This window comes from Cantharellus anzutake (genome assembly GCF_015039405.1).
Source record: "Cantharellus anzutake strain C23 chromosome Unknown EI90scaffold_4, whole genome shotgun sequence".
In the NCBI taxonomy this organism is placed as follows: Eukaryota; Fungi; Basidiomycota; class Agaricomycetes; order Cantharellales; family Hydnaceae; genus Cantharellus; species Cantharellus anzutake.
In genome coordinates, this window is record NW_024066954.1 from 1,947,786 (window position 1) to 1,975,114 (window position 27,329).

The 27,329-nt window shown below is 46.4% G+C and overlaps 5 protein-coding genes across 5 annotated transcripts; all 5 read left to right on the forward strand.

The window, feature by feature from the left end:
• Positions 1–3,878: 3,878 nt before the first annotated feature.
• EI90DRAFT_3012171 (uncharacterized protein) lies at positions 3,879–4,695 on the forward strand (the record flags this gene model as incomplete). The annotated part of the gene is made up of 3 exons (XM_039056546.1): positions 3,879–4,067; positions 4,119–4,173; positions 4,199–4,695. The coding sequence occupies 3 exons, from the start codon at positions 3,879–3,881 to the stop codon at positions 4,693–4,695; spliced, it is 741 nt and encodes a 246-aa protein (XP_038922595.1).
• Positions 4,696–9,106: 4,411 nt separating this feature from the next.
• On the forward strand, positions 9,107–10,265 carry EI90DRAFT_3116766 (uncharacterized protein; the record flags this gene model as incomplete). Its single annotated transcript, XM_039062920.1, has 2 exons — positions 9,107–9,694; positions 9,747–10,265. The coding sequence occupies 2 exons, from the start codon at positions 9,107–9,109 to the stop codon at positions 10,263–10,265; spliced, it is 1,107 nt and encodes a 368-aa protein (XP_038922596.1).
• Positions 10,266–11,530: 1,265 nt separating this feature from the next.
• EI90DRAFT_3116767 (uncharacterized protein) lies at positions 11,531–12,457 on the forward strand (the record flags this gene model as incomplete). The annotated part of the gene is made up of 1 exon (XM_039062921.1): positions 11,531–12,457. The coding sequence occupies one exon, from the start codon at positions 11,531–11,533 to the stop codon at positions 12,455–12,457; it is 927 nt and encodes a 308-aa protein (XP_038922597.1).
• Positions 12,458–14,908: 2,451 nt separating this feature from the next.
• Positions 14,909–15,731, forward strand: EI90DRAFT_3012173 (uncharacterized protein; the record flags this gene model as incomplete). The annotated part of the gene is made up of 4 exons (XM_039056547.1): positions 14,909–14,968; positions 15,013–15,303; positions 15,406–15,572; positions 15,599–15,731. The coding sequence occupies 4 exons, from the start codon at positions 14,909–14,911 to the stop codon at positions 15,729–15,731; spliced, it is 651 nt and encodes a 216-aa protein (XP_038922598.1).
• Positions 15,732–22,824: 7,093 nt separating this feature from the next.
• Positions 22,825–24,768, forward strand: EI90DRAFT_3285711 (uncharacterized protein). The gene is made up of 10 exons (XM_039066983.1): positions 22,825–23,088; positions 23,160–23,192; positions 23,254–23,270; positions 23,330–23,379; positions 23,441–23,482; positions 23,536–23,574; positions 23,625–23,694; positions 23,744–23,872; positions 23,927–23,958; positions 24,022–24,768. Exons 1-10 carry the CDS (start codon positions 22,951–22,953, stop codon positions 24,486–24,488), a joined length of 1,017 nt encoding a protein of 338 aa, XP_038922599.1. The 5' UTR covers positions 22,825–22,950; the 3' UTR covers positions 24,489–24,768.
• The last annotated feature ends 2,561 nt before the right edge of the window (positions 24,769–27,329 follow it).

A 27,329-nucleotide genomic window follows, 5' to 3' on the forward strand; every position in this document is an offset into this window, starting at 1 on the left:
AACCAGGCAGAAGTTGAAGACCCTGCGGACAGATGGAGGAGGCGAGTATTTCTCAAATGACTTTGTCACATTCTTGAAGGGTATGGGAATTCTCCATGAAAAGACTAACCCTCAGACTCCGCAAGAGAATGGGGTAGCGGAACGAGTTAATAGAACGTTGGTCAGCATGGCTATCGCGATGATGAAAGGAGTTGAGTCTCAGATCGGACGTACCTCCTGGCCCTATGCCCTTCGACATGCCGCTCTCATCAAAAATGTCTCTCCCCATTCATCACTTCCCAACGGCATCTCTCCTCATGAACGCTATACAGGGAACAAACCTACTGTCTCCACTATCCGAACTTTTGGCTGTAAAGCCACACTCCACATCCCAAAAGATCAACGAGGTAAACTTGATGATCGCTCACTCACCAGGATTCATATTGGCGTTGCCCAAGGCAAAAGGCCTTCTTGATATATGATCCCACATCGTGCAAAGTCCTTGAGTCTAGGGACGTGCATTTCTTTGAAGGGGTCGCCAACTCGGAGCGAGTAACGATTTAAGTGCCGATTGTGGAGTTGAGGGGGCATGTTGTGGCGACAATGGAAGAAGAAGAGAAGGACGAGGATGAGGGAAGGGAAGACGTGAGGGAGGAATCAGGTAATGATGACGAGACACCCGAGGAACTCACTGAACTCCCTTGACAATTGACTTGACTACGACACGCTCCCATTCCAGATGATGACGACCGATATAACGTCAGTTCCTACAACAAAAAGAAGATACCAGAGTCAGTGGGGGCAGCATGGGCGATGACTGCCACAGGGAATGAACCGTGCACCTACAATGAGGCGATGAACCGACCCAACTCAGACTCTTGGTTGGAAGCGTGCTTGAATGAACTCAAGGCACTAAGGGAAACCAAAACGTATGTGCCAGTTAATCGAAAAGATGTTGATGCTTCGAATATCATTGGATGCCGATGGGTATTCGCACTGAAACAAGGATCCAATGGCAAGATTGAACGCTACAAGGCTTGAATCGTCGCCAAAGGTTTTAGTCAAGTCTATGAGATCGATTATAATGAAACATTCACACCTGTCGTGAAATGGTCATCAATACGAATTCTCCTTGCCCTGGCTGCACATCGCAACCTTGAAGTTCATCAGATGGACGTCACCATGGCTTTTTTGAATGGAGAACTGGAGCATGAGACCTATATGCAACCTCCACCAGGAAGTGCAGACTTCAGGAGACCAGGTATTGTCTGGAAGTTACAAAAGAGTCTTTATGGGTTGAAGCAGGCTTCATGAGCATGGTACATGAAGGCGAAGGAAGAGTTGATGAAGATCGGATTTGTCTGATGCGATTCGGATCACGCGGTATTTGTTTGCTCAAAACGGCAACATATCTGCATCATCGCGCTGTATGTCGATGTTAGAACGGGCGGATTCGGACGACTCCGGAGTGGAATCGGAGACTTAGCGTGGAAGGACCTCAGCCTCAGCGACTCAGGCGGAGCGCTGTGCCATTGCTGGTTGTCCTAGGGGTCCCTAATTTCGGATCTAGCAGAGGGAAAGTCTCTTGGGGGGAATTCAAGTCGATTTCGGACTGAGGTTACAAGTTACTAGGTACATTGTATATAAGGAGGGGTCCGGAATCAAAAGGAACAAGGGTAGGACGAAAGGAGACAAAGGGAGATGGAAAGAGGAACAACACCGAGGGTCAAGTGTTTGACTCAATGGTGTTTCCCAAAGGAGGAATGAAGGGCCAAGGCCCAAGGAGGAAGGAAGGAGGTTGGGAGTGGGGAATGGCTAGCTGACTGAATAGAAAGGAAGCAGCAGCCCAAATAGGAATGAGGGAGAATAGCGGAATTGAAATGGACAATGCAATAGTTGCAAGGTCCGGAGTAAGTCCGGAAAGTCCGAACTCGGAGGTTAAACTCCGGAATATTGGCAAACATAATTAAATGGAATGAGCTAACCAATACAATGGGTATAAGCGGAGGTGGGGTCAAAGTCCGAGGTCGGAGCTAAGACCGGAGGTTCCGGAGACGGAGACGCGAACGGGATTCCAGAGCGGAGGTCCGGAGTCGGGAGCATAGGTTTTGCATACTCGTCTGGAAGGTGTCGAGGTTGGGGTCGGACCCGGAATGTTCCGGAGTCGGACCGAAGGTGGTGTCCGAGCCGGAGGTGGGATAACCCCCTGGGAGCCGGCAAGGAGAAAGTGATGGAAGGGAAGTAGGGCTCCGGAAGTCGGAGTTCGGAGTTCCAGGAGCCCGGAGCGGAGGTCGGGATTGTATGGATATGACAGTCGATGACCTTATGATCCTGTCTGACAACCTCTCTCTCCTTCGAAGAAAGAAGAAACTTCTCATGTCTACCTTCAAGATGAAGGATCTCGACGAAATTCACTGGTTTCTCGGACTTGAAATCACTCGAGATCGAGCTCGGCACCTAATCCATATCTCCCAGAAACGCTATGTCAAAGATGTACTGCAACGTTTTGGCTTTCTCAACTCACGTCCTACTTACACACCTGTCGCACTCGGTCTCAAATTACCTCGTTATGAAATTCCCCAAACCGATACATGACAATATCGGGAAGTAGACCTGACATCAGCTATGCGATCACTCTTCTCAGCCAATACTCGGCTAACCCAGGACAAGAACACCTAATGTCAATCAATCGACTTTTACGTTACTTATCACTTACTCGCAATTGTGGTTTAACTTACAACAGATACGATTCGTTTTTAAGATGGCTGGAGCTGCCGTTAGTTGGAGTTCAAAGAAACAAGCATCAGTAGCCCTATCTAGTACAGAGGGCGAATACATGGCTTCAACACACGCTGTGAAGGAAGCCATCTGGATTTGACGCTTCCTCAGTGACCTTGGTGTGTCCATTCCTACCCCGATTACTTTGCTCATCGACAATCAAGGTGCTATTGCACTCATGAACAACCCTGCTTTTCATGCACAAACAAAACACATCAGGATTCGACATCATTTCATCCAAGAATGTGTCGACAACAAGTTAATCGAACTCGAATATGTGTCTACAAACAATCAACTCACTGACATCTTTACGAAAGCATTGGGAAGTGATAAATTCAACAAGTTCGCTGAGGCTTTGGGATTACAAGGGAAGGATACATTTTTCCAGAGATCGGATGGTACATCGAGTGGGGGTGTTAGAAGTTAGGAAGGAATATTGACGTCCCATATTTTGGGCGCACGGACCTGCAGCCGCCAGAGGTTTTCCTTTGTTCCTTTCTTGTCTTTCTTGTAGATCGGCATCACTGTGGGCTTGAAAGCCACTGGACACGACCTCTTTTGTTTCCCTCAGTTCTACTTTCATGAACTGAGGTGAGGTCTACCTTTCTTGCGTGACTACTCTTACTAAAGACTGTTGTGTATTCTACTTAGTGCTAATCCTACGGTAGGTACACTAATATCATTCTAGTTCTACTCTCGTGAACTGAGCGCTTATTGTCCACTAGTTCTCTCACAAGTCGATCCAACAGGATGCCGGTAGTGGAGTGGATATAAACAGTGTTGGATTGACACTGGTCACAAATTGTCACATGGTCAGACACTGATGGGTCAAATTCGTATCAGATCATGTCAATTCCGCATCAATTGCTGGTCAATCCCCATGGGAACATGAAGCGAGCACGCATTGAGATGGCAACTGTCATGCCAGTGCCGACCCTCCCTCCCTCAAAAAGCATGCAGATTTGTAGTTAAATGTGAAGCTCTCCGAGCACCATCTCAGCCATCTTATTAGTTTTGTGAAATTAAAGTGTCTGTGCAACTTGAACCCTGATGGTGCTTAAGGCTTAGTTTAAAATTTTAAATGTGAATAATCCTTCCACTTCCTACATCACGCTTCACCAATGGGTCTAGCACCTAGCCCCCTCTGGGAGTTCTTTCACAAATTGTCTGAGTTTTATGGGAATAATAAGACACACTATGCTGCTATATGCAAAGGGTGTATCGAATCACACATCACAGCGCTTGAAAATGAAGACACGGAAAAATTGATGTTGGGCACTATATCCGAGAGGTGGAACTCAGGGCAGCTGGTATGTCTAAACACAGCTTAGCGTCTCCTAATGCCAAATTATTCTAGCAAGCGAACTCCCTCCCAAAATCCAAGGATCTACTGCAAGGCTTGCACAACACCTAATGGTATGCACACATGCTTCTGCTGAAGGCCGTGAGGCAGGAATGGCCTGGAAACGCGCACAAGAGAAGCAGCCTTCACCCCTCCCTTGGCTATCTATCAGCACTGAAAATCCGTCAACTATCCACACCTCTCCATCTCCAACTCCGACCCCTCTGCTACTTGTCCCTCCCACAGACAACATTCCAACACGCCGGAGAAGCTTCTCACAAATTCCACCTCACCCCCTAGATCTAGATCAGGCTGTACTTGAACAACAATTGCTTTGTGCAATTGTGTCAGCTGGGTGGTCTTTTCTCTCAGTTGATGATCCAGAGGTCATCAAGCTGTTCTCTCTAGTGGGAATTAAACTCCCACCTTGGAAGCACCTATCGGGAAAGGTCCTAGATGCTGAATACAATTCCCGTCAAGAAGTGTTAACTCAAATGATGGAAGGTGCATACGCAACTGGGCAATGTGATGGATGGAAAGACACATCTGTTGTAGTCATGTTTCAAAGTCCGGCTACTGAATGGAGAACTTACTGAATTGCTTGAAAAGGGTCCCACTGAATAGGGTGTGAAAGTTGATGACATGCTGAGTATTACAATTTATCTCTTCCATGACATGATAGATATTATGGCTTTGTTTGTTTGTATTTACACTGTCCCAAATTAATCCTAACTCAGCTTGCGATTGTCTCACAAATTTCCGAAGCTGCTGCAGACTTATAAGAGTGCTACTACCGGCTCAGGTCAACAGTCCCAATGACCCCTCAATTGACTTGTGGGCTTTCTTCAAGTGTTCATTATGCAAATGGAACACCGCTGTAGGAGAAATAACAGTCACACTATGGAAACCCATTATGGAAATATGCCAGATAAATCACAAAACCCCATATGACAAGTAGATATGAGAAAATAGAAGAACCTGAATTTTAACAAATTTTTACGAATTATTATGACTACATACAATAAATTGGAAGAAAGGAAATTAGCAAAAATACTTCAAGCTTAGCATCAACAGGACGGAATTCTCGGGGGGAATTTATAGCAAATATTAAACAAAGAATTAGGACAATTGACCAAGATTTGACTATAAAAGCAACCAGAGAACCTCCATGGAAACTACTTTCCCATGCCCACACATGTAGCCGAGGATGGAAGTACCACGGAACAAGGATTCCTTAGGAACTAATGCAGAGTTCAGGGTCGTGTTTATAATAGGAAATGTAGATGTCTCACAAACGGACCCAATGAAAGTAATTACAGGGAAAACTACCCATAAATGACGGAGATATGACCAAAACTCTCGGAAAACAAGGACAACGTTTAAAAGGCAAGTGCGAAGAACAAGCAGTAATGACCGAGACAAGCTTAATAGCCCATTAGAAAGGAAGGGATCTAATCTTAATCCACCCAAATTTTCATAATAAAAGGATCACGCATCAATGAGATATCCAATAATGGGAAGAGCAACATCAAAGGTCTGGGCTCAGGGAAAAGACGACGTTTACGTAGGATCCATATTTAAAATACACAACAAAATTCACACGGAAATTATGATAAATAGGAAACTATAGTTATGCAAATTTTCAGCTCAAACGGTCCAGCCATTGTGAAGTTATACCAATGATGGGAATATAGAAATCCACATCATGCTTAAAGACATGTGAGGGTGGCAATGTGAAAGGAACCGGCCGTTGGAACTGAGATCTGCACTTTGGCAGATTGCAAAGACCAATTTCCGTCCAAATAAGGAAGACCCCGGTCAAAACAAAGCACGGAAAGTACAAAACAACCTTAGATCATGAGGGAAAAATCTGAAATAAATCACAGAAGCCTGTATAAAGGATACAAACAACCAAGCATAAATCCCGAACAATTAAACAGAAACAGTGCCCACATACAAACGACTACGGGAATGACGCACGTGATTACTGAATGTGCGTGCAAACTTTTGCTAACTCGATGAATACCAAGAAATAGAATACAACTTTAGTATCATTGGAAAGGTGGGAATAAATGAAAATTTATGATACCGAGAACGTGAAAAACCATTCAGAAATGAATGAGATACAAGGACATGAAGTTAGAAACCTGAAAATGTGCGGGAAGACAGCTTCTAGAGGTCCAGAGCCCCAAATAAAATACATAGAAATATGATATCTTCAAGGACGACCTACTATAACAACGAACAATACATATGGAAGACTAGGATGTAATAATACAAAGGGGAATCAGGGCAGATGGATGAAATCCACAAAAACCACTAAACTACAACAGACCATGGTGGGAATTTTAGGGAACGATATACCAATGAAGTGGAGAGCTATAATACATTCGTTTGAACAATTCTTGACTACTAGCAACTTTTTCTTTTGGTTCTAAACCTGAATAATTCACTCATTTATCATTTCTGTTAGAACTGGGCAAGGGCAGATGATTCCGGAGGGGAACTGGAGACTTAGCAACCTTGGCCTCAGCGACTCAAGTGGAGTGCTGTGCCATTGCTGTTTGTCCATTTGGTCCTTAATTTCATAAGCGGCGAGCAGGAAGTCTCTAGGGGGCATTTCAGGTCGATTTTAGACTAAGGCCTAAAACGAGTATGTACAAGCGCCGATATATATAATGGAGAGGGCGAAAGCACAAGGAAACAAAGGGGGTCCGAATCGGAATGAAGGCGTCCGAACAGGAACAAAGGGATGACAGAAGCGGAGCGGTACCGAAGGTCATAGGGCAGAACCTGTGGTACATCCGAAAGGAGGTAAGGAGGGCGAGGCCCAGAGGGGCAGGAGGATGAGGGGAAGTGGGGATGATGACTAACTGGCTAGAATGGGAAGAAGCAGCAGTCCAAATAGGGATGAGGGGGATATGTGAAAGATACATTACAAGCGGCGAAAGTGCCGAAGATGATCCGTGGAGCTCAGAGGTTGCAGAGCTTACAGAGGTTATGGAGGTGGGGTTGAAAGTCTGAGGAATATTGGCAATGGTGTTTACGTAGTATGAGGTCACCAATGCAATGGACTAAAGCTGAGGTGGAGTCAAAGTCCGAGGTCGGAACTGTGGTGGGGTCTCAGAGCGAAGGTATGAGCAGTGTCTGAGTACGAGGTACAGGACAGCGGTGGAAGGTCGTAACTTGGCGGAAGGTCGGCAGAAGAGGGCCAGAGGGAAGAGAGACGAAAGACGAAAGGGGAGAGGAGTGGAGGAGAGGAAAGGTGTCAGGTCCGAAGGTGAGTATCGGAGCGGATGGGTGAAGGGTAGGAGGATGATGGAAGGGTGGAGGTGTTGTGAGGAGGAAGAGGAGGAGGAGGGTGGCAAGAGGGGTGGTGTTTGGCCCAAGGTGAGTATCGGAGCGGGTGGAGATAGGACAGGAGAAGGACGGAGGAGTGGAGGTGGCATGAGGGGTGAGAGGAGGTGTGGTGTCAGGACCGAAGGTGAATATCGGAACGAACAGCGGTAGGGTAGGACTCCAGAGGTGGTGAAGAAGGAGGTCCGGGAGTCGGTTCGGGATCGAGTATGTATGGATATGACAATTTCAAGTCTCATTTCAACTAAATGTTACTGGATAAAAATAGAATAAATCAGCTGAAGGTCTCAGCGCAGCCATACACATAGTAATGCGAAGTTTGAATTCAGAATGACCGAGTCATAGCGAACTTAATGGTAAATATGGGGAATTTGAAATAGAAAACTGTGACAAATGCAGCTTAGTCAAGTTCTAATTAACCATCAAAATAGCTTAGGCGAGGAAGGACAATAAGGATTCTAAGCGCAGTCTGACCGCAGTAGAGCTGGAGTTCAGCACAGCAGAGCGCAGTAGAACTATAGCATGAAAATTTCATTTTTTATTCAGTTTGAGGAAAATACACTGTAAATAAATCCTGTAAATACGAGGTAGAGCATGAAAAAGGAAGGCAACCCAAGGAGTATAAAAGGGAGACCATTTCTGCGACTTTTCGCCCCCCTCAGAGAAGTAAGAAAATAGAGTATTATTTTTCTCAAGCATTTCTGGTTGTCACTCCAGTGCGAAAAAGTGATATACAGTTAAGATTGCCACTGTAGTAAAAGGCAGCAATTAGGGAGAGAAATATTAAGTAAATATTTCAACAGGAGAGCTGGTTAACACTCCAGATTTCAAAGTGTAAACACAAAACAGTTATTTTGCTACTGTTAAAACAAGCAATAAAATAAGACAAAAATAAAACAAACTCAAGGGACACTTCAGATACAATCTAAACCCATTAACTGAGTAGAATCTTTGAAACTTCACCAAGTAGAAGATTTAATTCAAGTTAAAATCCAAATTAAACAATCCTACACAGAATTACACCCAGACAAATTGAGAAATTACAATAGAGGAACAGCTCTGCAGGGCTTTGTTAATTTGTAAGTCAATTCTCAGAAACTTTTAGATTAACCCATAAAATAGAATTAGCCAAAACGCCTGGATTGGTACTATAATTACAACAAATATTACGAGTACACTTCCCCATCCTAACTAAAGAACCAGGGAACAGCTTGGTGGTGGTCTCGTTTGAACCTCCCAACTGACCTTCCTTTGTTCTCTCCTTCACCACTTACTCCCCTGATCCTGCCCAGGCGAGGCTGACCTTCAACAAAACCCACAAAGCGCAAGTGAGGTCCCACAGCACCACAGGAAGATGCAAGAGAACCTCTTTCTCCATCAAAGAAATTCAGGATAAATGGATATATTCCTGAAAGCCTCCCGATTCCACCTCCTTGCTTCAGAAGTCTGAGTGACTCGACATCAACCTTGTCACCCTCAGCCATTCAGGACTATGGCTCATTACCGGTAACCATATGTGAGGTTTGCTCTAGCACAAACCTCACAGTGTCCACACACCGTGAGCAAGGAGAAAAGAAAGATGCTCTTTCCCATGCTGATCCTGTTTTCTGGGTCTTGCATGCTCAGAAGCTGACAATTGGTGAATTCCTCATGATATTGGTAGACCAAAACCTATCGTTTGACAGCACAACTGCCTATGAGGTTCGATGGTTTCTTAGTGGGCACACGCTCAAGAACAGGCCCATTGATTTTGTTCATGCTCTGACTGAGCATCCTTGGTCTCGGAATGGGCAATGGGACAATCCAACCCACTTCATACCACCATCTTGCATCCCAATCAAGCTCAGTCCACACACCCTAGATACCCAAGAAATCAAAGACCATTCGAATATTGCCGAGAACCCAGCTACTAAGCCCCCGACTAGTTCATACAAAACACTAGAGAGATATTTTGTCCAGAAGATTTCCAAGCACATTGACCAAGAGATATGCCAGCTCCAGAAAGAACCTGTCCTGCGAAGTTCTGGTGCTGAAGAAGGCCATTCATTTTCGTGGAATAGCATAAACCAGTTCTCGGTCAGGGAGACACAGATGGCAATGATGCAAACAGCTCCCATAGCCTGGACACTGCTGACAAGCACAGCAGTTGGGGAGAACCAGTCAGAGGAGCTCAGGCAAGCAGCAGCAAGGACAAAAGCAAGCGGAAAAGGGTCAAATCATGTTCGCGACCCATATCTTGTGAGTCCTGAAATCAGAATGTGTGCAAAAAAGAAGACTTAATACTATGCAGGGTTGTACTATAATAATGGGCATGCTTGTGAACTTCAGGAATAAAGTAGTCAATCGGCTTCAGTACATATTTGGAACTCTGATGTTTGCAACAAATACTCACCGTGCAACAGTCTCCATCCTAAACTGCATTGGTCTCGTCATTGCCCATACTACCATGCACAACCGGCTCCACAGTGCTGCCAAAAATGCAGCTGAAAACCTCAAAGCCATAGGTTGCAAGCTCGTTCAGAATGAGCTCTCAATCCATCTGGTCTGTCATATCTGTGCATACCCGATCCTGAACCGACTCCCGGACCTCCATCTTCACCACCTCCGGAGTCCTACCCTCCACCCTTCCATCCTTCTCCTACCCTATCTCCGCCCACTCCGATACTCACCTCAGACCGAACACCTCTCCTCTCGCCACCCTCCTCCTGCTCCTCCTCTCACTCCTCCTCTTCCTCCGCACGACACCTCCACCCTTCCATCACTCTCCTACCCTTCTCCCGTCCGCTCCGATACTCACTTTCGGACCTGACACCTTTCCTCTCCTCCACTCCTCTCCCCTTTCCTCTCTCCTCTCTCTTCCCTCCGACCCTCTTCCACCAACCCTCCACCAAGTTATGACCTTCCACCGCTGTCCCATACCTCGAACTCGGACTACGCTCGTACCTTTGCTCCAAGATTCCATCATAGCTCCGACCTCGGACTTTGACTCCACCTCAGCTTTAGTCCATTGCATTGGTGACCTCATACTACGTAAACACCATTGCCAATATTCTTCGGACTTTCAACCCCGCCTCCGTAACTTCCAAGCTCCATGGATCATCTTCAGCACTTTCGCCGCTTGTAATGTATCTTTCGCGTTTTCCCCTCATCCCTATTTGGACTGCTGCTTATTCCCATTCTAGCCAGGTAGTCATCATCCCCACTTCACCTCACCCTCCTGCTCCTCTGGGGCCTCGCCCTCCCCATCTCCTTTCGGATGTACCACAGGTTCTGCCCTATGACCTTTGGCACCGCTCCGCTTCCACCATCCCTTTGTTCCCATTTGGACGCCTTTGTTCCCATTTGGACGCCTTTGTTCCGATTTGGACCCCCTTTGTTTCCCTTGTGCTTTCGCCCCCTCCATTATATACCTGTCAGGGATGCATCCGGGGTCGAGGGGGTCTGGGTATAGCACCCGGCACTGAGGACCTCACGGGGGGTAGATCGGGCATGCGTACTGGCAGGCCCGATGTGGGACAGCTGTCCCTGGCCACTCGGACTGAAGTGGAAAAGGTGAATTGTTATTGAAAGGGAAAACTACACTAACTTACCTGAAGTGGAAAAGGTGAGAAGAAGGTTACTTCTTCGGTTCCCACTTCAGGTACATTTATGTACATGCGGCTTGAGTCACATGACAGATGCCACGTCATCCTCAGAGGCAACTGCAGCCATCTGGGTGTCCCCATGGGGGATCCCAAGGGCATCCAGTGCAGGTGCACGTGCTGGGCACAGCAGGGAGCTGTCCAGGGAGTCTGGGTTGGGCAGGTCAATAGTACATTGATGCAAAGGAAAGTGGTCCATGTAAATAGAAAGAATAAACAGGAGGGGAATGATGGGAAGAATGAAATAAAGAAAAGAGAAGGGAGAGAGAAGAAAGAAAGAGGAGGGAAGGAGGGAGGGGAAGGATGGGCAGTGGGGCAGCGGGTGAGGTGTGGCTGGGTGGACTCAGGTGGGCCCGGGTCAGGTGGGTGTGCCCTGACAATACCGGTGCTTGTACATACTCATTTTAGTCCCTTAGTCTAAAATCGACCTGAAATGCCCCCTAGAGACTTCCTGCTCGCCGCCTATGAAATTAAGGACCAAATGGACAAACAGCAATGGCACAGCGCTCCACTTGAGTCACTGAGGCCAAGGTCCCTCCTTGCTAAGTCTCCGGTTCCCCTCCGGAATCGTCCACCCTCGCCCAGTTCTAACATGGTCTATGACAATATCAATCAGTATCGCGGGTGTTGGTGCCCCTCACTTGAATCACAGACCTCCCTCGAGAGTGGAATGGCAGCAACATTGATTATACAGTGTGACATTGAGGATGGTGCATTTGATGGATTGGAATACAAATGTCGATGTGCTTCAGTCACTCGAGAACAAATCACATATTCAAAAATATGGGATGACATACAATGGGACCACATCACAGTTGTAATCATAATCAACATCCTTCATATCATCCTTGAATATGTGCCAAATCTCCAATGCCATCATGGAGCCCTTGAACACCTATACCAACACCGTTATTCAAAACATCCGGTCAGTCTTCAAAAGACCGAATATTACCCAATGGAGACCAGCATGTTTGATGAGGCCCAGAACATTGGAAACCAGGAAGTAGTGAAGGATTTGTTGGTGTGGCAATTGGGTGTTAAGCCGGAGGAGTTGAATGACCGGATGATCTCAATTTCTGGTGATTGTTCGACTGCTGCTAAACTCTGTTCGCTGAAGCGCCACACTGTGCGAGGGCGCACTGTCACGGCCCTGCAAAGTTCCCGCCCCTCTACCACTTTCTGCACCCCCACCCTCGCGCCGTTACTCGCGCCCGTTAATCTCACCATTGCCCATCACCTAGCGGCGCCGATAGTGGTTCCCGTCCTACGGCCCCGTAGCAGCGCCTCCTTCGTTCTCCCGCCACCACTTGGGTTCCTCAGCCATTCGGTCGATACTGTTTTACTCTATTCATTCGCTTAACTAACTAGCGGTTGTTATGGTCGCCGTGATCCACTCCTTATTGACATTCCTTTATTGACAATTGATTATTCCTCTATTGATATTTGATTTATACGTATATTGACATTCTGATCCGCGCGCCTATATTGTCGGCCTATCCATTCTGCCTCCCAACTTCGCCGTCCTCTGTTCCATTCTTTTCTTCTGTTCCATTACCCTGGTCCGCATCGCCCTTTTAGTTCTGTCGTACTTATCGTCCCGCTCCCGTCCCGCGCCGAACCGACCGGCCCCTTCTCTGTTCTCCTTTCTTATTTATACTTGTCGTTTACTGTCGATGTACCGGAGTTCAAATATCGACTAGAATTCCCCCCCCAAGTACTTTCATCTTAAGTTCGCCTCTCAACTTCATCCCCACCTCAGTCAACGTCACCGCAAGGTCTTTCCCGCTAACGTGAAATACGGGACAGCCTGGAACGCGTGGCGCAACGCTCTGGCAAAGTCGTTGAAGCCGAAGTCCCAACCCCCTCGACGCCTTGCAACGGAGTAGCTCATTAGCTAAGTGACCACTTACACCGCCGTACTCCGCTCCGCTTCCCGCGATCACCTCGAACATAGTTTCTGACACGCACTTGGTTCTCTTCTCACAAATTTGCGCTGGTACTCACTGAGCTATGGCACATGAAATGGGCATTCATCAAGGGGGTCTTTCGGAATCACTGGGCCACAAGTACAGCTCAAGGGGACACTGGTTTGCACGTCAGTGCAGAAAAACTCAGAAGGAAACTCAACAGCAACGATCCTGAATTCTATCCAGCAGAGCGGCTTGTCGAGACTGTTCTGACAGCCATGACCTTGCACTATCATCAGCAAAAAATTGTTATGCTCCTGAGTGCTCTGGAGTATCGAGAGCACTGGGAGAATCAGGAGGAGATTGGCCGGTCCAGGAACAGCCCATTTCCTCCGGAGTTGGCTAGGTACTCCAGGGCACTCCCAGGAGGGCCTGGAGCATTGCTTTGTGCACAAACATATCCAGTAAATACAATTTAAATGCTTCAAAGTGTATAGGGGTGAGAAGCTTCTGGGAGCTCCTGGAGCATTTGAAAATGAAAAGGAAAAAAAAAGAGGGAAGATCCCCCATGAATACCTCCTACCACAAGACTAACACAACAAGACACTGCTTAACATTTAGATCAAACACTATACTATATATCAAGGACACTGAGACTCACCAATACACAATCAAAATTTATGGCCTGATATATGATTAATCTGGCAACTTAATCACTTTCAGGCTGGCAGAATATGGGGGAGGGGGAAATGGGGGAGAATGAGGGGGGGAAATGAGGGGGAAATGAGGGGGAGAATGAGGGGAGAATGAGGGGGAGAATGAGGGGGAGAATGAGGGGGAGAATGAGGGGGGGAATGAGGGGGGAATGAGGGGGGGATATAGAGGGAAATGAGGAAAATTTGAAAAATAGGGACTTCTAAAAAGTTGAAAAAAATAATTAGGGAAAAAATCAAAAAAAATTCAGGAACTGTAGTGCCTTTGAAGTGCTTTCAGGATATATAATTATTTGCAAAATCGAGGAAGAAATGATGGAGAAAAATGGAAAATACTTTCGGAGACCCGAGAAATAATGAGAACTGAATTGATGGGAAAGTCTGAAAATTGAATAGGAAAGTGAGGGGAAGCCTTGTAGCATTGTTATTTTCTGCTGTTCTGATTTTTCCCAATTCTTCTTGGTCTCATTCCCAGCTGCTCCTCAATACTCCAGGAAGCTCCTGAAAGCTCCTGGGAGGGTCCAGGAGCAGCTGGGAGTGAGACCAAGAACAATCAGGAAAAATCAGAACAGCAGAAAATAACAATGCTTACAAGGCTTCCCCTCACTTTCCTATTCAATTTTCAGACTTTCCCATCAATTCAGTTCTCATTATTTCTCGGGTCTCCAAAAGTATTTTCCATTTTTCTCCATCATTTCTTCCTCAATTTTGCAAATAATTATATGTCCCGAAAGCACTTTAAAGGCACTATAGTTCCTGAATTTTTTTTTTTGATTTTTCCCTAAATTTTTTTTTTCAACTCTCTAGAGACCAAAATTTTCCTCCCACTGCTCCTGGCACATTACATACTCCTCACCACTCCCAGCTGCTCCTGAACCCCCTCCCAGGAGAACACTATTGGCTCCAGGAGTGCCCAATCTGCTGTTTTGTCTCCCACATGCTCCAGCCACTCTTGATGCTAGGTATGACATAGTTTCAGTACTTGCTATGGTCTAACACATCTTACGTTCAAATAGGATCTTCATTCATCAGAAGGACTCCTCACTCTCTCTTGCCCAACTCAGCTGCATCCCCCACCTCACTGAGGAGTTACAGCTCTACTCAGAGAAGGGCCACTTCCTTCACAATTGTTCTTTTGATGAACTATTCGAGCTGTGCTATACAACTTTTGCCACGTCACAGTCAGCACACATGGCCCTTTACTACAATACCGCTGAGGCAACCAAATACTTCCATCAATCCCTTGACCCAGTCAAGGACTCATTATTCCCTTCACCCCAACCACTTTCTTTGAGTGCACGCACGAAAGCCGGAAGTACAACTCCGAAACCGACTCCGACTCCGAGAATGAGAATGACAACACTGAGGATGGTGTTACATTCCAGAATTGTGATGGTGGCCAGCAGTACAACAGTACTGTTGATCTCTTTGATGATTCTGGGCCACCTGAGACACCCGACGGTGGTTCTATTGGTGACATTCTTTTATTCAACAACATACTGCTCTACTGTGACATGCTCCTGTACTGGGAGTTCCGGACTAGCATCAAGGATGGGGATGTTGGATGCACATTTGAAATCATCAAGGTAAGTATGCAGCGTTGATTGCTGCTTTCCTACACTCAGTTTTCCTGCCAGTGGCTATGGATTTGGTTTTTTGGGGTTGGGGCAACAAACTATGGTTAAGAGCTGCTACATCAAGCACTTGACTTGTGGTTCCACTTCTCTGAGAAGATGAAGAGGGCCATGTTCAGCAACTATGTCATTTGCCCATCAGGCCGCTCTGATGGACGGGTGGAGCATGATCTCCTTCAGGAGCACCACAACTTTTGGATCAAACAGGTGTTCAATGGCTGGTTGGCCAAATTTCTTCTTTTCTTAGGGAAGCTGTTGCACTTAACATTGTCCCACTGAAAGAGCTGGCCCAGAACATATTAGAGAAATTTGGGCTAGCCAACTTCTTCTCAGGCCATGTGAAAACTAACATAATGTTTGACACATCAGGAAACCCCTGAGGCCGATTGAAGTGGTTGAGAGCAATTCAATCACTCAATCTGCCCAATCCGCCCAATCAACTACTCTCAATCATCTCAATCACCACAACCACACATGGATACGTCCATGTGTGTGAGTCCGTCATTTGCATCCAGGTGCTGTACAGTTTCAAATGAATGGGTTTGCGACTTAGAAGTTTTTTCTTTGCTCCAACTCATGCACTCCACTACTCCACTCCACTCTCTCTTCACATGCAACACCAAATTAACAACTCACCCAAACAAACTGAGCTGTGGGAACTGCATGAACAAACATGATAATGCATGTCTCTTTTTTCTTTTTTCTTTTTCCAGTTGCATTCACAATGCAATGTTTTTTACTCCACCCCAGATGTTCCTTACTTGAAAAAGAAAGAATGAGGGTCCAAACCTACCCTGTGTTGTATGTCGAGTCGTAAGTAGGGCGGTTCACTGTGTTTGTTGCTAAACTGACCACCTAACCACCCTCTTGTGCTTGTTTACATGAGCCACCACCATTCCGTGATTGCCTGACCCTTCCCCAATACCCTCCGATACATCCCCCTTCCCATGATTTTTTCCCATGTCATTTCCAACCTCCAACCAAACTTCTCACGCGCGACACTATCCCCAACTTCTTACCACATGTACTTGACAACCACTCATCCGTTTCCGACTATCTTAGGCTTGTTCGATAGAAGATAACTAGCTCTACATTTATGCCGGGTTTGGTGCCAAACGGTTCAGCGGTTGAGGCGCGCGTCTGCTTTCTTTGATTACATTGTATTTTCACCCACTTTCCTCTTCTCTTTATTTTGTGTTTCATTTTGCATTACATTGTGTTTGGGTACTACTGTAATAACTTGTATCTGGGTTCTTTTCCCAAGTATGTACGCAACATAATGTTCAAATATAATAACTTTATTGATAAACTTCAATGTGGGAGAGAATGTGATAGCGTGCCAATACAACCAACCGTACAATCACTGAATCAGCTCAATCACCCCCGTAATTGGTGTGATTACAATCAGGGGACCCAGTTGAAGTGATTGTAAATCATGTGAGGTTGAAATGATCTCAACCACTTCAATCAGCCTCGGGGGTTTCCAGATGCGTTGTGTTGGACCCTATCGAGCGTGGATTGGCAAAACTCAAAGAAGGTATAGAAAACCATAGGAGTGAGGCCACAACGGGGCCGGGATCGGACCAGCTAACGATAGACCACTAAGATTAAAACATCGGTGCAAACATGTGTAAATACATGTATCGTGCTTGATTCCAACAGAAGGTGCATTGCAAAAGTTTCTGGACAAATATTTTGGGAAGTAACGTGTACTAATCCATGGTATACTTTGATTTAATCTAAATCCCTTCTTCCAACATGAGTCGTGCACGTTCAGTAAGTTTCTGTTTACGTGGCCCTGTTATTACTTCAACAGCTGACATATCCTGGCTCAGTGTTTCTACGTTCTCCAACGGTATTCTACCTGGGACTCCATTACTGCCTTCGCCCCCAACACCCATACCTACATCTGCTTGCACCCTTGCTGCCTGACTAGGCTGTGAATCTTTTCCTTTCTTCGTCTTCACCTTCTCTGCTGCCACTTCCATCTCAATGTTGAGTTCTTGCACAAGTCCCCAGAGGCTTTCTTGTTGAGCTGCTGTCATTCAGGTTGTTGTCGGGAGAGTTTGTAGGAAGTTCATAAACTTGGTGGGCAGTGTCAAAATATGGAGGTGATCGGTAAGTTTCTTTAAGTCCCTGTCACCGATTATCCTTCCAGGTGGTGAGTTCATTTGGAGTGGATCCATGAGTGCATACCAGGCATCCTGATGCCACTTCTTGAGTCAATTGAGCACCTGTGCTTTGAGATCCTTGGTAAGTTCGGTGAAGTTCTTCACTCCTCTGGGCACTGATGGAAGTTTCGTTTTTCCCAATGCCTTCCGGAATGCTGCTGCCTTGAGATATTGCTCAACCATACCCTCGTCCCTCACTCTCATGTCCTCTTGGCAAGACTCGCAGCAATTACAGGGCTTTTTGAAGTCATCGCCATAATATTCGCACAGAACAGAACGCCGGCACTGGGTTCTGGGTGGGTTGAAGAACTTCACTAAACCTGGAGCCACCTTTGACTGATAATGTTTGCGAGTGGCAACTTGAGCCGCAGTCAAAGCCTTTGCAGTTCTTCTTGTGGAGTCAACATATACCCCATCACCCTTCTTTGCATCCCTTGGAATCCTCAACCATCTCCAGTGTGAGTATCATTTCCTTTGGTGCATAAACAACGAAGCTTCCACCACTCCCATCCCGACTTGCTCGCCCAGCCCATTGTGTCATTTCTTCGAAGCTTGCAGGAAGATCAACACATACAACCCATTGGACTGGCAAGTTAAGTCCCACATTTGCACAAATTGTTGCAACCACATATCTAATCTGACCTGACATCAAACCAGCACGGGTAGCACTGCAGTCCTCTTTGTATAGCTCAGCATGGAATGGCCATACCAAATCCCTTGCCAGATAACCATCTGGTGCAACCCGCTCCAACTCTCGGATCAGCCACTTGGAAAACACTGTGGCTTTCTCAACAGTGCGGACAGCAAATAGTGTGGGGACAAGATCAGTTGGGGAGTTAAGTTCCTTGGGTATGGCTGTTACAAAAATGGGGCTGGAGGCGCCCATTTTCGTCCGTTCGAGGCGCAGGGAAAAGGAAAGAGGAAGGGAGGTGGTTCATTAGGGTTTACAGATGGTTTCACAGATGGTTTAACATGTAGTTTAACAGGTAGTGTGGCAGCGGGTTTTTCGTTGTTTATTGATTGGTTAAACTTAATTACTATACAAATCATGTGACACAGAACCCATAAGAGTCTAAAATGGGAAATTCCCATTTCCATAACAATGGCCCAAGCAAAATCCGGAAATTCCAGACCATCAATTGAATGGTAATGTACACATGCACAGTATTTGAGATCAAGGCGATCTACTGGTAACTTTTCATCATGGAAATGGTCTCCATAGAATCCAAGGTGGGCTTGTATTTGGGCTCTGCTGTTGTGATGTAGGGATGCTGACATGGCTAAGAATGGGATGGAAGATCCAACACAAGACCGGATTTCGGAGAGGACTTTGTACTTTGGACGGAAAACTCCCCAGTCTAATACTAGGTGGACTTCGTCAATGCCACAGAAACCCAATGCACGTTTGAAGTCAGGATCTTCCAGCAACTTGGCAGCACCTCTTTCGGTAAGCATTTCTGGACTCATGCCAATCACATCCCACTGAAGCTGTTGAGCCTCCTCCCATAGGTCACGATTATGCTCTGTATATGCTGTGGCAATTGTCTCGGCATTCAGAGCAAGAAATCTGATATTTTTTCCGTGTGCTTGGGTTTCCTGGAAAACATGTAGGTTCATTACAGACTTTTCACAACTGTACATGAATAGCTGAACTCACCTGATCAAGCATCAATTCAACTGTTGGGTAAACAATAATGGCTATGTGTGGTCTTTTCAGAACCCTGCATGCTATTACTGGTGCCATGGTGAGCATTGACTTCCCACTCCCGGTTTTTGAAGTGAGAAAGATGTCTTTTCCCTGGCACAGGTGCCACACATTCCTAACCTGCCAGGCATGCGGATTGAGATGGAACCATTTTTGAAAGATTTGTGTCATCCATAGTTCACTTTCATGCATAAATGGTTGCAGTTCAATGCATAGAGCCTCAATCGCTTCATTGTACTTGGAGTTAGGTTTATCCCATATGATAGTTTCAAAGTTCATGAGAGGCAAGCGCTCAGGGATATTCTGGATGAATTGGTTACACAACATTTTACATAATCGTGCTTAGGCAGCAGTACTAATATTTATCATGTCATCAATATTCACACGCTATTCAGTAGGACCCTTCATCAGGAAACCCCCAAGGCTGATTGAGGTGATTGAGATCATTTCAATGTCATGCAATTTACAATCACCACCTGATTACAATTACACCAATCACACGGGTGATTGAGCTGATTATACTGATTGTACTAATTGTCACATTTCTCTTCTACATGTTGAAGTTCATCGATGAAATTATTATATTTAAAAATTATGTTATGTACATACAGGCATGCAAGTAACTAATACCAAAACACAATGGTGCAAAACAATAGGAGGAAAGCGAAATGGGTGAAAAGACCATGTAATTAAACAAAGCAAACGCACGCCTCAACCGCTGGACCGTTTGGCACCAAACTCAATGGGAAGATGGGGCTGGATCTCCTCTATCAAACAAGCCTAGGTCCATCGGAAACAGACATGTGGTTGTTGAGTATGCGCAGTAAGAAGTTGGGGTTAGTGAAATACAATATAATTAAAGAAAGCAGACGCCCACCTCAACCACTGGATCATTTGGCACCAAACTCGGTGGGAGGATGGAGCCAAACCTCTATATCAAACAAGCATAAGTTCATCCGAAACGGAGGTGTGGTTGTTGAGTACGAGCTGTAAGAAATTGAGGTTAGTGAAGTACAATATATTTAAAGGAAGCAGACGCGCACCTCAATCGCTGGACCGTTTGGTACCAATCTCTGTAGAAAGATAGAGCTAGATCTCATCTATCGAATGAGATTAGAATCGTTGGAAATGGATGCGTGGTTGTTGAGTACATGCAGTAAGAAGTTGGGGATAGTGTCGTGTGTGAGAAGTTAAGTTGGGGTTGGATGGAATGACTTGAAAAAAAAGAATATGGGAAGGGAGCATGTTGGGGAAGGGTTGGGTGACTGTGGAAGGGTGTTGGCCCATGAGCACAAGTAAGGAACATCGGAGTGGAGTAAAAAATATTGTGTTGCATAGTAAAGAGACATGGGTGAGGTGGAGTGAAAAAAAAAGTTACAAGTTGCAAACCAATTCATTTGAAAACTGTACAGCACCTGGAGCAAACAAATGGACTCGCGATTGTGATGATTGAGACGATTGAGAGTAGTCGATTGGGCAGATTGGGCAGATTGAGCACTTGAATTGCTCTCAATCACCTCAATCGGCCTCGGGGGTTTCCTGATGTTTTTGGCCATTCAGTAAGTTCTCCATTCAGTAGACCGAGATTGAAACCAGCCTCTATTCCAATAGAAGCTGGTAACCTGCCTACCCGAATGACAAGGCGAAAGCCGAATCACCAAATTGGATACGCTGGATCCGCATGCAATCAATTCCAACATACGTGCCGCCCAGTCATAGCCCTTCATAGCCAGCGTCCCGAGAGCTAGAAGCTCGTCCGGAAGGATCAGTCGTTTCCGAGTGGAAGACATGGGAAGACGGTCCCACTGTCCATGGCGAAAACAAGCGTGATTGGATTTTTAGATGCACTGCGTGCGAGGATGATTCGAACAGTTTCGGACACCTTAGTTTGATATTCGGATCAATAGCGAACGATGACATGGGGGAGGGGGATTGAGGGGTGAACGATAGGTTCATACATGACGAAGGCGAACTCACCACACGCCGATGACTTGCTGCCCAGTGCACAACTTCAGTACAATGAGCAATTCGAAGGGCCGTAAATCCCAGAATCTCCATGTGGCGAACAGCGATATTGTCTATTGAGTTCTTACTGAACGTCCTGAGCATACTTGTGCATGGATTCCTGGATCCGATAGGCTGTAAGGCTGAGGCCCAGTTTACTGGCGCACCTAAGCCACCGCAGAGCGTAATATTGATGGTAACGTGCTAATTAGAGCGGCGAAGGAACAACAAAGCTGGAGCGATCGAGAAATTCTCGCCAATTTTGAATTTCGGTTCGTTTGAGAGCGCAAACTTGGTGCAATTCCCATACCCAACCCGCCCTGTCGATCAAGGCCAATCCGGGGTGATATGGAAGAACAGCCGTCCTCATGTATCAGCGCTCAATACAAAGCTTTGTGGGAGGAGAGTTGCCGGTAGGATGCAACCACTCTCGAAAATATGGAATCCAAGCCGAAAAGAAATGCTAAGGCGCGAGACGAAGTCGAACCAACATGGTGCCGGTAGTGCCGTTTGTCACTCCCAGTCACTGAGCATGGTTTTGATTGGCGATCACATAATCAGTTTGTCGGACCCACCAACTCTGACAATAACTATGTGACGCACAACTACCTGCCTCCTACCACCGTTTGTTCATTGTCTACATGTATCACATCCTGAGATGGCCTGCTCCGTGACCGTTTGCTTTGTGTCGATTTTCCTCAATCGCATTAATTGTGTAACACTTAAGCTTGTATTCTACAATGGATGAGCGAAGCGGTGCGCTAACATGATTATTCGTGTAGCGTGCGGCTTACCTAGTGGCCTCGATTGGTCAACGTGAACGCCGGTGAAGTGTTCTGGTGTCTGATCAAGGACGACCCTGGCGAGCCATGTTCACTCTCGTGCCAATAAGTGCGGCATTAAAGGTCTGCAGGAGAAGAGGCATTGCTACACATCTTTTTTAGAGCGTATAGAGATATGCCGCCCTGATGGAGATCGAAGTTATGTATCCCCATACTGATAGCAATACAATTGTAAAAGGGTCTCATATTGGGAGACCCACCTTATGTATAGCAACGCAAATATTGTCATGGACAATCTACCCGTGCTCACGGAGTTGTTATGGATACATAATCTGCCTAATTAACTACTATACACTCGCTTGCGGAATTATGTTTGAATATCCTACCCTGAATATTTCCTCATTTTCATAACAATACATTCATAATTATACTCAGGCACGCGACAGATTAGATAATGGGCAGTCATTATGTAGTCTTGATGTAGTCAAATTGAGCTACTCTTTCCTTTCACATAAAGAGGCAGATGTTGCCCTTTCTTGACGAGATCTGTATTGTACCTCATTCTGGAGGTTTTATGTATGTAAAGGAATAATAATACTGTTCAACTCGACCCATCATGCGGCTTGAGCAGAAGCTCGTCGTTGAGTTGGTGTTTTTGCCACGCCAGTGATCAAATCTGCGGCTCACTTGACAGTAGGCGTCATTCGAGGAAAGTCGAAACCGAATTAGAGCGAGTGGGAGTTGTCGTTCGATCCGATGAACCTTCTGAAAGACTGCATACAATTGGGGTGCGCCCTTATTCAAGTCAAATACATAAGCCTAACAGGGGCAAGAACTTGAAGAAGGCGGTCGACCTCCCCTTTCGTCCTCTAAGCTTGGTGGGTTCCATTCGTGCAGTTTCTTCGTTCCGGGTCGTGTCACAGTAAATATCTGGAGGATGCCGTCTTGTCAATGGTTGGCGCGTTCGTTGCCTACGCCTTGGCCTCGTGTCACAATGGATTCAATTTTCCGTCAAGCGCTTCTTTTCTCTGCGCTTTTCTTGGCGTTTGGAGGAGACAAAGCGTTAGCGCAAGGTGTACGTCCTTCCGAAAATGAGCTCTAGCTTGAGATGTTGAGAGTCATCTTTCACTTTGGATTGTCTTGCAGTCGAATGTCACTTGCCTCCCCGGCTTTGATTGGGTAAGTGGGACATCGAGCTATGTCTGTTCCAGGGCCGCTTAAAGATACCTCACTTCTCCAGGCGTTGAATAGTGCTAAGTGAGTCAATGACTGTCAATTGTCAGTGGTCGCCTTTATGCAACTGTAATGGTTATCAGAGAAACCCCATGTAAGGTTGCGTCAGAACTCCAAGCAGTGTGTGTTGGAGGTAAGGATTGGATTTGGGCCCGTTATTCGCTTTTTGCATCTACTTACTTCACGACAATTAGGAGGGGGTGTGCCCCCCCTCCCGCCGGGAGGGCACTATATTGGTGAGAGCGTAATACCATTTACCCGAACTTTATGTGCTCAGCAGCCAACCAAGGTCCGGTAAACGGTGATGATAGAAATAGTCCAAACTATTGTGTGTGCTCCAGTCTGTCTACGACCTGATTGAATCTCAAATTTTCATAGGCATTTGCACCTCCATTGTGTACGGGCTAGTGTCGGCGTGTGCGGCGTGCCAGAACGGGACATTTATATCGTATGTCAATCATTACAAGTGCTGACGATGATCCTCATGCGTAACTCAGGTATCCGGCTTGGACGGTTGACTGCACCAACATCTCGACTGTGGAGGGCATGTATAGACCGTCGTTGATTCCTTCCGGTACTCTTGTGCCCCGCTGGGCTTATCTCAAGCCTTCCAGCTACGGTGGACTGTGAGTTTATTTTGTCTGGTTAAAAAATATGTTTTCTAATGGCTACATTACCAGATTCAACATAGAAATTGCGAAGCAGATCGGCGGTAGGTCGCATTCATATTTTGTCGCTTTTCTTTCCTTTAGAAGCTTATACTTCATTCCGACAGATCGACCTGAAAGTTCGCAGATGTTCTCATCGAGCACGACATCATCCGGCGCTATCACGACAGACTCTACCCCCACAACCTCCAAAAATTCCATCACCACCCCATCTACCACAAACACATATCCAAGCACCACCACGACCATCATGACAACGACAACGACTCGATCTGGGGGTGGAGGCGGAAGCTCGAACACCGGCCCAATTGTCGGAGGCGCGGTTGGGGGTGTGGTTGGTCTCGGCCTCGTTGCAGTCCTTGCAGCGTGGGTCCTTAAGAGGTGGTCAGGCAAGCCTCCTAGTCAAAAACTTGCACTGTCAGGTCCCTCATTGAACAATGGCTCCACGCGACCCCTAAGTATGGCTGCCGCTCGACAACCTGCGTCCCAGGAACCGTACTTTATGTCGCCGACTAACGAACTCCCCCGATATAATATCCAGTATCACGGATATAGTGGCGCCCCTGAACCATAGTTTCCAGCTTTCCATCTCAGGCTGAAAGCCCTTCCCCTTGTGCAACAAACGCCCCGCATTTCCTATTCTATCATCTTCGAACCTCTTTAACCTGGTTTATTATTTGCACTATTCTGTTGGAGGTGCCACTGTTGGATACTCAATTTATATAACACATTTCTGCGTTCTATGCACAAATTTTTCATGTACTCATATTTTGCCTCTCGGATTTTGACAAATTGGTTTCATCACTCCCAGATACACTTTGGTACCTTCATTATTTATATGCTTCCAGCTTCACCTTGGACAACCACTATGTGGGCCTTTATAGGGGGGACCTCAGGACGTTTGCATGGGGCCTAAAGGCCTTTTTCACTATAGATGTCCTAGGACATCCTGGCCATTCATTTGTTGCAAACTGTCAGGGCAATAGCCCCGAACCCCGAGTCTGATGTAACAACGGTGTACATAGAGCCACGTGGCTAAGCGGCAACTTCCGGTTACCCGCTTAACACCATTGTAACACTTACGGTCTGGTGTGCTGAGCGACCCCCTGAGACCTCACACTTTTTTAAGTGTATGAGGTGTGTTTAAAAAGTAAACACAAACCACCAACTCTCAACATCTTTAACAATCTGACTCAGTAGTGCTTATGGTGCCAAAGCATGCCCAAAAGGGCAAAGTCGCCTCTGCAGCGACGATGAGCACTCCCATCATGGGAGATTCACAACAAAAGTCATTGTTGGATGACAATGAGGATCAACGCAATCCTCAAAAAGCAACCACTTCAGGGCTGGTCTGTCACATCCATACAAACCCGATCCTGATCCAACTCCCGGACCCTCCGCTTCACCATCTCCGGAGTCCTACCCTATCTCCATCTGCTCCAATACTCACCTTCGGACCTGACACTACTCCTCCTCACTCCTCATGTCACCTCCTCCCTTACGTCCCTCTCCTACCCTATCTCCGTCCACTCCGAGATTCACCTTCGGACCTGACATCATTCCCCTCCTCACTCCTCTCCTCCCGTCCCTCTTCCACCAAACCTCTGCCAAGTTACGACCTTCTGCCGCTGTCCTGTACCTTGTATTCAGACACCACCTGTACCTTCGCTCCGAGACTCCATCATGGTCCTGTTTGACCCCACCTTGGCTTAAGTCCATTGCATTGGTGACCTCATACTACATAAACACCATTGCCAACATTACTCAGACTTTCAACTCTGCCTCCGTAACCTCCATAAGCTCTGCGACCTCCAAGCTCCATGGATCATACCTGGCACTTTCACCGCTTGTAATGTATCTTTCGCCTTTTCCCCTCATCCCCATTTGGACTGCTGCTTCTCCCCATTCTAGCCAGTTAGTCATCACTCCCACTTCTCCTCATCCTCCTGCCCCTCTGGGCTTCGCCCCCCTATCTCCTTTTGGATGTACCACAGGTTCAAACCTATGACCTTCGGTGCCGCTCTGCTTCTGTCATCCCTTTGTCCCTGTTCGGACACCTTTGTTCCAATTCGGACCCTCTTTGTTTCCTCGTGCTTTCGCCCTCTCCATTATATACCAGCGCTTGTACATACTTGTTTTAGGCCCTTAGTCTAAAATCGACCTGAAAAGCCCCCTAGAGACTTCCTGCTCAACGCCTCTGAAATTAAGGACCAAATGGACAAACAGCAATGGCACAGCACTCCGCTTGAGTCACTGAGGCCAAGGTCCCTCCTTGCTAAGTCTCCGGTTCCCCTCCGGAATCGTCCACCCTCGCCCAGTTCTAACATGGTCCCTGAGGGTTCAAAAAAAAACTTATGTGGAGTAAGTGCAGGGCCTAATACCCCTAGAACTCCACATTACACAAATCTTACCCACATTGGGGAAGATTCATCACCTCCAGAAGAGGTGATCGATGACTTATGCAATGAATGCATAAGTGCTGAGAAATCAGCCCAAAAAGCTGATTGGACTAAGACACAGGAAACTCCAGGGCTGTGAGGTCTCAGTGGGGTTGCTCAGCACACAAGGCTGTTGTAGGTGGGATAACCTACTATACTCTACACCCCCAGTATTTTTGCAGTTTACGCTCATTAAGGGTTCCCTGCATGCGAAGATCACCTACCAATGCTACCAAAGCCCATGGTGCATAAAAACATTTTATTTCATTTTTATTATGGAGTACAATTGCACATAACATGCTGGTACTGAATTGGTCCAGCCCAAAAACTATGCTTGGCACTACTGGCTGCCAAGAGACGATCAAGGGCTCAGAAAATAGAGAAAAATCATAAATATGGATTCCCCGAATTTCATCCAGATCGACCCAGCCATTGTGGAACAATGGTGGTGACAATTTCTCATCTTACTGCAAGGTTCCGCACAATGTCGAAAGGCATGTGAGGGTGGCAGTGTCAAAAGTCCCATGCAGCGGAGCCGAGATCCGTACTTCAGGAGATTGCGAAACTGGTTTTTGGCCCAAACACAAGCCGTACCGAAGTAAACAAACAACCAAAATGCACTCTGGAGTGCTCAGAAAAATTCAGAAAAATCACAAAGGATGTGTATGAAGATCCAATTGATACGGGGACTCTTGCAGACACTTTCTGGGACGTCTAAACCTGCACACAGGCCAACTTTCACAATTCTCATGCCCACCACTCGGTCAAATCTCAACCATTTGGGACAAATTTGGTATTGGGAGAAAGCTACGAACCCAGGGAATCGAATGGAGAGGTCAGGAAGGGGTGCTATGGGTAGGAAGAGATGGATGAGTGTGGTGTGATTGTTAGAACTGGGTGAGGGCAGACGATTCCGGAGGGGAACTGGAGACTTAGCAAGGAGGGACCTTGGCCTCAGCGACTCATGTGGAGCGCTG